Below are 13,408 nucleotides of genomic sequence, written 5' to 3'. Positions count from 1 at the left end.
CGCTGTGTTCCCATGAAATGGTTCTGCAGGCATAACACCGTAAGCTTTGTGTGAGGAGAATGCCTGTCAGTAGGTGCTCTCAGAGATCAAGAAAATGCACACATATCCAGCTCTTCTGGAATGTTCTAAGCATTACAGGAAGAAGGAGTAGGAACCCAGAAATAGAGTGAGCTTCTCCTCCAAGAAATACCCCCTTCCTTGCTACTATGTTCGACACTTTTTCATGGCTTAGTATAATTTCTACCATTAGGCTAGATGTCTTTGTTAAGAATTGATGTCAAAGAAACTTACCCACCCATCCAGCCCCCAGTTCCTTCTCATGATATGGAATTTCAGACTAACACAACCAACAATGGGAGCTATTGATCAACACACATACTTTTTTTATGGATTTTAAGGTTGTAAAAGCTAACTGGCACAAGCCAGATATTCAACAAAAGTAGTATTTAGGTTTTTTGTGGGGAATTGGGGTTAAAGAAAATCCCCTGAGTTCTTCCTGGAAAAAATATGTAATATACTTCCTGGCTGCTATATAAAGAAACAGATTAATTTAATACTCTCAAACCAGCATTATTCTTAAATCTGTCTTAAAATTCATGTTTAGGTTCTCGTGCACAGGCCATGGAACATGAGGGACCACAAATAAAGTTTAGAAGAGAAAAAGAGAACCATAAAGATCTACAGCACTGATAACAGTGCTTACCATTTTATGGTAGATTACTAGATAGTGTGATTTCTCATGTCCTAAAATAAAACTCAACTTCATCACAAAAATTAAATGGACAGAAGCTGAAGAATCAATTTAGCCTAAAGAAAAGGAAAAAATAACCCAAACAAAGAAATTTAAATTAGACATACTAATATTTTGGCAGAAAAAAACATCACTGGTTGCTATGTTCAGCAGATTGACGTGGTATCAGCCTCAAAATAGCTTCATCATAACTCAATGAAAAAAGCCCAACAAAGCAACACACCACAGTGGTCTGTCATAAGCAAGATGACTTCAGCACAGTGACAGATGCTCTGTTGGAGCTACATAACCAAAATTCTGTGCTAAATCCCAGGCATGCTGAACTGCTGAACTGATGCAGGCCACAATTCAGGAACATGGCCTCAAGTTTCAAGAGTCTTCACCAGTGGGCAGCACCTGGCACCAAAACAACTCAGTTTCCTGCGTGTCAGGGGATGCTATCAGTTTGTCATGGATGATCTCACAAGGAGGGAAGATGACAATTTGGCTTGCTCAATAAAAACCAAGACAACTGGCCTTTACTAGAAGGTATAACTCAATCAGCCTGCTTCCACTGCTTTCTGTGGGCAGAATTTTAGTTTCTCAGCATGTCTGTCATTTCCTGAGGAACTTCTTCCTCCCAGATGCTTCACCCTGTTTTATGAAAAAAACAACAACAGCAACAAAAACACAGCAGAGTAAAATCTTGCCACAAATAATCTGGTCATTAGAGTGCACAAGCACAGTTCTTCTATCAGTCAAATTGATATTTGGGATTTATTATGACATGAATTACATCTTCAGGCAACTCTTCAACTCCTTTTCTATTTGTTTTCCACATACCATTAAAATAGAATTTTGACTTTTTATGTATATACACAGAAAAGCTACCACATTACCATGCAAACTTACAAGCTGCACTCACGAATGCTTTTATCCAAAATAACTGAGAAGTAGCTTATCATTTAGAATTGGGTGACTTGAAATTGTCTCCTCTTGCATGAAGTGTATTTCATTTCACATCACTATAACTTATTCATATTGCCATGACCTTACTGCTCGTATCTCCAGAGCTCCCAGAAGAGACCAAAGTAACAGCTGACAAGCAGAACAGCTACCAAGGAAATGGAGGCTTTTACAGAGCAAAGAAACATTTGTAAATGGCTGCACCTCACTAATCTTAACTGGTGCCAAACACACACAACTCATTTTTTGAGTAGATATATGCATTTTTACACATATATGCCACGAGCAGGAGTCTTTTCATTCACAATGTCCACAGAGACCTGGCAGCAGGTGTATTTTACAAAATTATGACATGGGCATCCAAGAGTCCTTACCACCATCTGACATTCACACAGCTCCCCCATCTCTATAATGGAATGTGGCATCTCCATTTCCCTAACCTCATATTAGTGTTCATGCACCTGCACAGTGACAGCCATTCCAAGGTCAACATGGAATGAGCATGGAACTGGTTGGATTGAAAGTCTCTGCCAACTGCATAACCATTAAACCCAGCTTGAGACAGAAGATGAGGCCAAGAAACCAGAGAAAGGAGGAACTGCTCCTTTCAGTAGCAGCAGAGAAACATGACAACCTCACAACTACGCACTTATATCACAGGCTCTTAAATTCTCTGTTAGGAATGCCTAGACACCTTGCTTTACTTTTCAGCAGGGCATAGATACTCTATATTTTGACAACAGACAGCAACCTAGTCTCAGACTGTACCGTCTTAGAGGAGCAGAACATAAAGGTTCACAAGAAAGTCTGTTTGAGATGCACCAACCAGACTTGCAAGCTGCAGTCCTGCAAGGACCCTACACTCAGGGAACAGCAGCTGCAGCATATATGCTGGAATGCAGATAATTCCAAGTGCAACACAAAGCATGGTGTTCGAGCAGCTTTACTAAAAGCACAGGACAACTTGTCAATAGTAATAAATTGCCTGACAGTATATGAAACATGTACCAAGTGCCCTGTTCCACACAAAAGAGCTCAACCCTGTATCACAACTCAAACAGGAATACCTTCTTATCAGAAAGACCGAGACAGAAACTCTCTTCTCACTACTGAAACTGTACTGATGCGTGGAACACAACATAAAAGTCTTGCTCCAACGTCAGCTTACAAAGCAGCTTAGAAAAGAGCTGCTGGGCAAAACCAAAAACCACCTCAGGAAACAGACCAGAACTGAGAACACACCTCATCCCAAAGGAATGCCCTTGCCATAGTGCTTCAGACATAGCAGGGAGAATTACTAACCTGGCACTAGGGAACAAAGTCACATCCCTCTCTATACACAGTGGCAGGTTCAGACAGAGGACCAGAGTGAGCTTGGCCCATCTTCAGGTTTGGTCTCCCTTGAGAGACATCAGCTACAGGCTTGAAACCAGGCTTCCCAGGTGACAGGCCAAGTATTCTATCCTCCAAGTCAACAGCTCTTAAGGCACTATTCAGAAATCACTGATTCTCTGCAACAGGCCTGTGAAAACACACTGCCTTTTTGGTCATCACTCTGCTCAGAATCCCCAGGGAGATGCAGAAGCATTAAGGTCTGCACTGGGGTGCAACTCAACAATTTGGGGATTACTGGTCTGTGCTATAAATGTGAAGGTATATGCAACCACAGGCACTACTTTTATCCCTACAAAGAAGACAGCTCAAGTAGGACATATCTAGTCTGTCACAGTGAGGACCAAACATGCAGGTGAACGCAAAGGCCTTTGGTAAGAGGAAGATTCCCTTGTCCCAAGACACTGCTGTTCGGGCAGAACAGCTCTCTTGTCAGTTATACAGAAAGTTTCAAGATGGATACCAACAAGAGGTAAGTATTTAAGGTTCCTGCCCAATACTTGTGGAGCAGAAAGCTGAAGCCATGACACCCCAAAGCTACACCTTAGCTTCTGGCCCACTCACACTGGCTAATGTCTCATCTCAGCTAGACAATCTAACCTAAAACTTGGAGCCACACTTCAGAAAGCAGTCTAGCACGTAGACTCTGTCTCTCAGAGAATGCTTTGAACAGATTTTGAAATGTCTGTCCATGACCTCTTTAGGATGTCAGTGCTTTGCACAAGAAGTGGCTGCCCTGGTTAACTGTAAAGAAATAAAGATTCTCCTTATCCTAATAATTCCCCTGGTTTAAACCTTGCTTCATGAGTTCATTAGGAGGCTCCTCTTACTTTCCTGGACTATATAACTGCTTCATTACAAACTCATACAAACAAATCTGAACTTTGTAGTCATCCAGAAAGTATATCCCTAGGCAACAGGCAAATAAATTCCAAGTAGCAGTCACCATAAAGCACATAGAGTAGACAGACAGATACATAGTCCACTCTAACACATGAATCACTGTACAGGAATGAGTATGCTTGTCTTGTTTTTTATCATACACAAGATTTCTAGTAAGACGTATGTTAAGCTTGGCATGACTTCTTCTACCACAAAAAGAGCTTACAAGCACACAAGTTATCTAGTAGATATTATCCATAAAATACTTTAAATCTTTGCCTCAATTAATGCAGCTTCCCTTTGATGTCAATAGAATTTACTAGGAATGAAAATAGAGCATCCAAAATAATCAGCAGAATGTGCTCCAATGACTGTACTGATACTTAAACCAAACATTTATCTCTGCTTGTACAGAAATGGCAATAATGCTTTTAAAAGTATCAAAGCATGCATGAACAGCCATCTCTATCCAGCATCTGTAAATGCTATTCAAATTGAGCTTAGCCCGTACAGGATGAGGTAGCCTAATTTTCACCAAGAAATTAGTAAAGTGTAGCAAGAGAGACACTTTGGGGTCAATTTCCACAGCAGCATGATGACCCAAAACTATTAATAAGTTTGCACAGTACACAAAGAAATTGTAGATCCATATTACATAACGGAAGTGTAAGGAATTTCTAAGGTAGAGAAAAAGGAAGCAAAGCACTTAGTCAAAAAGAGAAACAAGGACAACAGAGGAGAAGTCTGTTCTGGAGATTGCTAAATATAACAATGTACAGAACATAATACCAAGAAGTTTTTAATAGATTTTCTGAGATTCACTGTAGTTTCCAGGTACAAAAAACAGTCTTTATCATACCTCAAGGCCCTAAAAACTTTCTGTATGCCTAATAGAGGTAAAAGTGTAGTTTTGAGCATCACAAAACTAACCTAAAATCTCCTACAAGCGCAAAATTTAGCATTACTCATCGACAAGAATTTTGCTTGGAGAACCACATGAAATTAGACATTAAACCAGAACTTGTGGCCCTTTCTATGCTTTTAAAAAGTCTAGTAGGTTTTGCTGAAGTTTGACAGGGGGGATACAGAATGCCAAGTACAAAAAACGATGTAAAAGTTTCTGTCACTTTCTTGAAACAGTTTTCTGTTCTGCCTCCTTCATCTTTACAGAAAGAAGCAAGTGCTGTCAACAGAAATTTCACAGGGACTGGTGTTTTTAGCATGACATGCTTTAAACAAAGTGCATTTGAAGTCTCATACAATATATTCTGTAAAGTTTGCAGCATATTTTTCAATTATCAAAACTGATTTAGTCTCCTTGTTATAAACTTAGTATTAGAATGAAGTAATAAAAGGCTATTATTCAGTACCCGTAGCTGTAATGCATGTGTCACAAGACCTTGGACCCACATGGAGTTTAAACTCCCAATTAAATAATAAAATTGTGTAATATACCGCAAAAATTATCCTCTAAGCTATTCAGATAAAGTCTAATGACAGCTTATCAAACTAACCTTTACCTCTGGGACAGCACAAAACAGATGCATAACTCAGACAGTTATACCATCTTCAGATGTCTCACTCACATCCCAAATGGAATACAAGCTTACTCAGGCGTTTGCAGACCCTAATTTTACGTGTTTTCACACAACTTGAAGGAAAGTTCTTCCCAGAACGTTTGACTCTTTCTAATAATAACTCGGCTTTGGAAGTGGGTCCACAAAGATCCCAAATGACCCTATTCCAACGGGAATACCAGAGACCCCTCTGGAAGCAGAGGGCAGAAATGTACCCAGGCGGGCAGTAACGCGGTGCTGTGCCGGGCCCTGGCACACCCACGGGGACCCTGCACCATCCCGGATAGTGTTTCCCTGGAGCGCCCAGGTGAGCGGGAAGCAGGAGCGCTCAGCCCGGCCCGGCGGCAGCGGGGCGGGGTGCCCGGGGCACGGCGAGCCCTGCGGCCCCGGTCCCGGCGGGCAGAGCCGGCTCCGCGGAGCCACGCACCGAGAGCGGTGCGCCCGAGGGCGGCGCGGGCCACGGCCGAGCACCGAGCGTCCCCAGCTCCCCGCGGCGAGGGCCGCCTCCTTACCGGCACAGCTCGGCGAAGGCCTGGAAATTCAGTTTCCTGATCTTCTTCTCGCTCAGCCAGTATCCCACCCGCTTCCCCTTCAGGAAGGTCTGCATGGTGCCGCCCCGCGAGCAGGCGACCAGTCCGCGGGGCAGCGCGGCTGCCGCTCGCGCTCGGCGCCTGCCAAACGACGGCTGGAAGAGAAGCAGAGAAAGGAGGATCAGCCGGTTCCCCGCGGCGGCCGCTGCTCCGCGCCCGCCCCGCCGATCCGCCGCGCCGCGCCAGGGGCAGCCCCGGCAGGCAGGCAGGCAGCCCCGGCAGGCCCTTCCCCGCACCGGCGGGCAGCTCGCCGAGGCACAGAGAAGCCGCTCCCCGCACCAGCCCCGGAGCGCCAGCCGAGCAGGCACGCCGCCGCTGCCGCCCGCCCCGCGGCACGCCCGCAGCGCCCGCACGGACCCCGCCGCCGAGCTCGCCTCCGTGCCCGCCGCCGCCGCCGCTGCTGTTGCTGCTGCTGCGCGGCCGCGGTGCTGCTGCTGTTGCTGCTGCAGCCGCTCAGCTCCCCATTTGCCCGCTATTCACAGCCGCCTCCACTTCCTCCTCCTCCGGGCCGTCCCCTCCGCTCCGCTCCCACCCACCTCGCGGGCGGGCACCGGGGCGCTCCCGCCCCGCCGCGGCACCGCGGGGCCGCGCCCGCCCCCGGACTCCGCGCCGCCGCCGCCAGGGGGCGCGCGCGCCGCCGTCTTAAAGAGACAGCGCCCCTTTCTGGGCCTGGCCCGGCCGGGGGGCCGTGGATGCTCCGGGGATGCCCCATGGATGCCCCGTGGATTTTGGTTTCCTAGGGAGGAACAGTTCTACACAGTACTTGCATTTCCTATGGGTGCTATTGAAAGCACTTGGTCAGTACGTCTTTCACAGAAAAAACGTTCCAAGTAAACATGAGTCTTCACTGCAAAGCCTTCTTCCAGAATTTGCAAGGGATTAAACAGAGTTTGCAGTAATAGCTATCTGATATTTAACTTTCTTTTGCAAGAGGCAGAAGGCAGGTAATGCAAGCATGGACTCACATTCTAATTTTTGGGTTGTGCCTCCCTAAATACTGAGGCAGCTGTTCTGTGCTTCATTTTAGAAGAAGAATCTTTCAGTCTGAATTACTGTGCTGGCTCACAGCCAAGTATCATTTCCCCGTTTTTGTTTTTCCCCTTCATCTGAAACGATCACGATTTCAGCGTGAACATTTTTCTCTGTCTCTCCAGGAATGGAAAGCATGGCCTTTACAACAACAATGTCCTTCACAGAGGGGCTGGATTGCAGCACCTGCAATCCTGAGCTGAGGTGCAGACGATGCTTCTGCGATGACGCTTTCTGTGAAGCAGCCCTGGAGCCCTGAGCAGTGGGAACTGCTCAGCGAGTTCTGCTGACTCACAGTGCCACAGCAAATGCGGCTTTAGAACTTCAGCAGAGTATTGGAGAATTGGTAGAAGTATCCATGCTAAGGAAAGAAGGGTGAAAGCCCTAAGAAATATGAAAGGGGTAATTGATTTAGGGAGTTGGTAGAAAGCATTTTACATTCCTGTCATTGCTCACATGAACAGTGCAGTCATCTTGACCCAAGGGTATATTGGCAAACAGGCAAGGAATGGAACCACCTGCAAACAGCTCATACCAATGGATTTTGAAAATTTATATCATAGTATTTTTCTCCATTTGTGGTTGCTTTGAGGAATAAATATCTTTCTTTTTCTCCTTCATCTTATTTGCCACTGCTATGTTCTAACCTTTATTTTACAGAACACTTTTTATCTTAATCATATTCACCCATTTTTTCAGTTTATTAATTAATGTAATTAGAATTAGTAAATCTATTTCAATAGCATGATTCCTGTTGCAGAATGTTTCACTGATATTTAAACATTTTTGGTAATTTTGGAAAAAATTGTAACTCAAAAATATAATACTTTATCAAACATTATCATATTAATATAAGAATCCTGAAACAAATTTACTTGGGTTTCTTGTTATGAAGTGTTTTGTCTTGCCAATACCAGTGCTTTATTTCAGCTATCATTTCACTGGATTCATTTTAGACTTTATTAAAATTTGCATCAATATATTAAGCTCAAAATTTATATTTGTATCAGAATAGAATATGAATGTATTGAAACATGAAATTATTGAAGCCAACTTTCAAAATTATTTATTTCTGAATGTTTTTGTAAGAAATATTATGGCTTCAGACCAATCTAAAACACAGTCTGCAGAAATATTTATGTATTTTTTTTCCTGATGGGGGAGAGCAGGTTTTTAGAGGTGTTGTGCATTCCTAGCTCCTGTGGAAATGAAGCACATGCACTAAAAAGGAGGAATTTGCTTTGCTGCAATACAGACAAACTTGTATGACATATATCAAAGACCAGGTTCAGTCTTAGGAAGGAGAAAGCTGGTAAATGCCTTAATTTTAAATTATACTTTTTGAATCTTAACCCTTGAACAGCTGCAGATGTGGGAAACATTTCACCTGATGTGCCTCTGTACTGCATCTTGCTGTTCAGTGGTGCTAAATAAATTACAATCCTCTGTTTACATTGCAGAGCTTGTTCAGGCAATGCCAAACCTGCGACCACAGGAAGCCCCAGGGTAATATTTATGCAATTCCTGATCAGGAGCAAGCTGACTATTCCTGTTACAGTGGCCCAACTCCGTAAGCTGCAGCTCATGAGCTGCTTCATGCTAATTAAAGGGGTGAGGGTTGATTAGGATCTTGAGCCCTCCAGCAATCAGAAATATCTTCCTCTTCATCTAAGCTTCAGCTACAGGCCAAAGCAGGTTTCCCTTGTTTAGCTGGAACCTCTCACACCTTGTCTTCTAACCCTTTCAACAAATACAGGGCTCTGACCAAGCTGGATAGTTGCAATGTGGCACAAGTTAGTAAAATTCCATAGAAAATCATTTTAGAATGAGACATCTCCACTTAATTAGTTATCAAAGTATATTTTCTCAATATTTTTTGAATTATTTTTTCAGCGCCCAGCAGAAGTCACAATAGGATCTTTTGCAATGAGCAGAAAGAAGGTGGTGAAGTGATTTACATTGCCTGCAGTTTAGTTTTTACTTTTATTTGCATTTTTTATTATTACAAGATAGCTCTTACTGTGCTGTGGATGGGCAGGAGGGTGGGCTGAGCCTTCTGTATAGAACAGGTCTCCCCTTTCTCCAGTCAGTCAAACCACCAAGTCAGACCATGTGCTAGCACAGCACTGCTGGAATGAGGTTGTAGGTAGGAGGGAATACACAGCAAACTCTGCATGTGCTGCACTGCAGCTTCCTTCTGGGCCCTGAGAGAGACACTAAGAGTAGTCCAGGTGCTGCACAGCCTGTGGAACTTGTCATCACCAGTGAGGCAGCCAGAGAGAAATGTATGAGAAGCATGGTGGGCTGCCATTTCCTCAGGTCTCTGCTACATCTACAACTGATTAATCATTGCAAGATTCACCAAAGGACAGACAGGACTTCTTTCCACAGTGGTTCACTAGAGGATGTGTGTGACAGAAGCTGAGTTTCTACAATTTATGGTTGTTTTTTGCCTAATTTCTGGCAAAACACATACCTGCAGCTATTGTTTAGAAACTTTTCTGAATGTGGTCTTGGCCAGCAGTTTTTAAGTGATAAATCAGTGAAGGTTAGTCCTGGGGGTGAAAGCTCATTTCTGATGTCTGAATTCAAACACACCACGGCTATCCCTTGCCAAGGGCCATGCAACACCTGCCCATTGCAGGGCTCTGGTCATGGCTCCCAGGAGGGACCCCCTCTAGCTGCCACACCCCTCCTTCACAACAGTCCATGTGCTTTTGTGGCTGTGCAAGAACAGAATAAGGGAGCCAGGAACTTAGATGGACTTAAACCCAGAAGTTGAGAACAGTATTTAAGTCTTAGCTTAAACCAATTCCTTAATCCAGATCACTATTCTTTTCTCTACCTGTTTATAGTGGCACAAGGCAGAGAACAGGCTGGAAAAAAGAAGCCAGGAAGAGAAGGGATCAAACTGCCTCTTTTTTTGGCAATCCTACTTCACAGCAGCAGCATGGATGGGGAAGGCATGGTTCACCTCTACTCCTCCACTCACCTGAAAACCTATGCAGTTTATGCTTCAGTATTCTGATTTTATAAAGAATGGAAAGATTAATGAGTACTGCCTGAGGTTCATTGGTATTTCTGATCTTTTTGAGATCAGAAGAAGGAATTCAGCTAGAAAAGCTCAAAAACCTTCCAAAAGAGAGTAACAATGCCTGGCAGATGACCAGCCCGTGCAGGGCCATTCAAGAATTCCTGAGCTCACATCAGCCCCAGTGGAGTGCTGCTCAGACGGCTGCCTGTCACACTGAGAGCACAGCAAGCTCTTCTGTTCCAGCCATAAAAACAGGATAACTATGGGGTTTTTTGAAACTGCAAGGAAATCACCTTTACGAGAAGGTACATCTTACTTTATATACAGCTCAAAAAGTTTTCTATCCTGAGCTCTGATGAATGTACTTGCTGCAGGAAAGCAAGAAAAGGTCTGGCTGCCAAGTTCGCTTGCTTGTCATGTAGCTGTTGGGGACAGACTCTGTATAAGCTCATAAACCAAGGAAAGCATTTCATCAATGAATAAAGAATTTAAAGCCACAAAAAACCTGTGTGGCTGAGAAAAAAGATGACAAAGTCCTGTGCCAGTATAATTATGTCAGTAGGAGCAGATTTTTTTAAACTGAATAAGTTCTGCCAGTCAAACCCCAACTGTGGACACAGACACACAGCTGCATTACTGTGGCTCTCTTGCCTTTTACTATGGCAAGCAGCCTTGTGGAAATAATGCTCATGCAAACTTTTTCAATGCACACATATGGATATACATACTTTGGTGATTGCTTCAGTGTAGTTAAAATGATTCAAACTTTATGTTTAAGGAAATCTTGAAAGATTGTTCTCTGAAGGATTTGGATAAGCTCACAGTTTATTAAGGTTTGGATTGAGACTTGGATAAGGCGAGGCTGCAGTGAGGTTTTCTCCACCTACAGTTTCATGTTAAGAGAGGTATTCTGCTTATAGCTGTTTGTGATTTTTTAGTCAGGTGGTTTTAGTACCTATAACAATTCTGGGAGCATGCTTACAGCAAAATGAGCCATCTTACCACATATTTTGCATTGCTGTAATTTATTATTTTTTAAAAAAAAAACAATGTAGCTCTTTTAATATTAATGAATATAAATCAGACTGACATGGACACATAACTCATGTATATAAATTCATATAAAGTGACCTGGACATATATGAATCCTACCACTATTGTCCCATGTTTTGCTGGCTTACATCTGTCTTTGCTTCTTCTGTTGAGAGCATGTTAAAGGTGACCTAAAGAACATGTCCTCATTCCAGTGGTTCTCCATTTCCATGAGTTTTTTGGGGCTACAGTTGAACCTTTTAAACTGCTAAAACTGAGAAAACAGGAAAGATACAAGTCCGGTGTGGGCTACACCATCACTTGCACTTTCTTCTCATGGCTCCACTGGTTGAGGACCCTTTTCCTGTTTAGTTTAAATGCTTCCTTAGAGTTCACCAACAGTTCACAAGCCATTGTGCTTGCTGATTTTGTACAGTCCCATCAGGAGACACTGGCTTTCCTCTCTGGGAAGGGCAGCAATTTCCATTTTTTTCAAAAGCTACCACAATGTATAGTCTTACACATGCAAAAATAATAGATGCAGAGAAGCATCTCCAAAGCCCATGCCAGCAGTATTCCAAAGCAAACTAACTTTAGTGTATTAAAGAAAACAAAACAACAAACAAACCAAATCCATCTGATAGTAGCCCCAGTATATGAGGATGTTGCAGAAGGACACACCTCATTTTTGCCACTGACACACAGAGGAAACTCAAGCTTCATCAGCAAGATGTAGAACAGCTTTTGGAAACAACCTCAATCCTAACCAAAATGATCTTCCCTTGGACAGACAAGAGTTCTTTTGGACATGCCACAACTATCCTGAAGTTAACTAAAGATGCTTCTGGGTGATAATCTAGAAGCACAGTTGGGAAAGCTCTGCTTTGAGTCAGGTGCTGTTCCTCTTGTGTTCACAAACCTTTCATACTTACACACCAATGGTGGGTGCACTGACTTGACTCCTACTTACTACTCTCATGGAAGCAGGAATATAACCTGTCTTGCTCCACCAGTCACCCCCCATCCTTGGCTTTTTCCCACTCAGAGTGCATTCCAAAACATTATCTAATCGCCACACTCAATAACCAAAAGAGACTTTTTTTCACTTTTGCTCAAGTAGCAGTCTCATATACAAAGATTAAACTGTACATGTAGATCTCCTCCACATTACCAACACTCTGTCCTGTAACATCCCATTTCTGCCTCCTACTACAAGCAGCCCTTCTGAAAGAAAAAGTTCATGTAGAAAAGAATTGAAAATTCAGGAGACAAGTTATAGAAAACAGGGGCTGTAGTGTAAAAGGCAAAAGGGGAAAAACCCAAGCCAAACCACCATCAACAAAAAGAGCTGGAATAAATCAACTGAGACAACAATTTGCGTACAACTCTGAGCATTTACTAGAGGGTCAGGCTTGTAAAGTGAAATAGATAGCTCATTTAAAATCACAAACTTTCAGACATTTCAGATTGCCTAGATCCTGTAAGACACTTGTAGTTGCATAGACGATAAATTCTATTAATATGTGTTGTATCACTGTGCTATTAAATTTATTCTCATATACTCAGGGCCTGACAGTCTGTAAATACAGCTTAGGCAATGAGCATGTCTGAATGCAAGACTTGTTACAATCCCAGAGTGTCATTTTGGATCTGCCTGCACAGGTATTGCTTGCCAGTCACATTTCTGACAGCTAAAAGGGACACTTCCACAGACAGGATCACAGCAAATATTCCTAGTGGTTCTGAACAGGCCACTTCTGTGCTTTATATTAATGTACCACATGTACAAGAGCAGCCTTTAGAGTTGAACATACAATGCCAATGCTGCCCTTTGGGATTTTCCCTTCTCTCAGAGCTTCTGGAGAGGGGAAGGAATGCTCGTGACTGAACAGATGAAGACTGCTTGCCTTGAACCTCAGTTTTCTGGTGTGACCTCTAAGAAAGCTTTTCACATGGATGAAAAGTTTGTCCTAACCTGTGCCTATGAAGATTCCCATTGTTTGATAAGGGATGAGCTAACATGTACCTATTCTCTTCATCAGAACCCAATTTCATTACCCAAGTGCAAACTGTCCCAATACCTATAGAAGCTCAATGTCCAAAAGAGGTCTATGTACTTGTTTTTGAAATTGTGCAATAAATATAGATACATACACACTCCCTCTTTTATTTATTT

The 13,408-nt window shown here is 43.1% G+C and overlaps 1 protein-coding gene and 1 long non-coding RNA gene across 4 annotated transcripts in view; one reads left to right on the top strand and one right to left on the bottom strand.

The window, feature by feature from the left end:
* Nucleotides 1-6,693, bottom strand: part of ITPK1 (inositol-tetrakisphosphate 1-kinase) — a 141,550-nt gene extending 134,857 nt beyond the window's left edge. Inside the window, exons 1-2 of one of the 3 annotated variants that reach the window (XM_064423532.1) lie at nucleotides 6,674-6,693; nucleotides 6,060-6,232 (exon numbers count right to left, since the gene is read on the bottom strand). In XM_064423532.1, coding sequence (XP_064279602.1) covers nucleotides 6,060-6,154 — 95 coding nt within the window. In that variant the 5' untranslated portion in view covers nucleotides 6,155-6,232; nucleotides 6,674-6,693. The other 2 variants (XM_064423531.1, XM_064423530.1) reach the window with 2 other exon arrangements.
* A 98-nt stretch (nucleotides 6,694-6,791) lies between these two features.
* LOC135302711 (uncharacterized) lies at nucleotides 6,792-13,408 on the top strand. The gene is made up of 2 exons (XR_010364272.1): nucleotides 6,792-7,081; nucleotides 7,292-13,408. It is a non-coding gene; the product is annotated as an uncharacterized LOC135302711 (long non-coding RNA).

This window comes from Passer domesticus, chromosome 6 (assembly GCF_036417665.1).
Source record: "Passer domesticus isolate bPasDom1 chromosome 6, bPasDom1.hap1, whole genome shotgun sequence".
NCBI lineage: Eukaryota > Metazoa > Chordata > Aves > Passeriformes > Passeridae > Passer > Passer domesticus.
This window is presented reverse-complemented; position numbering and strand designations above follow the sequence as displayed.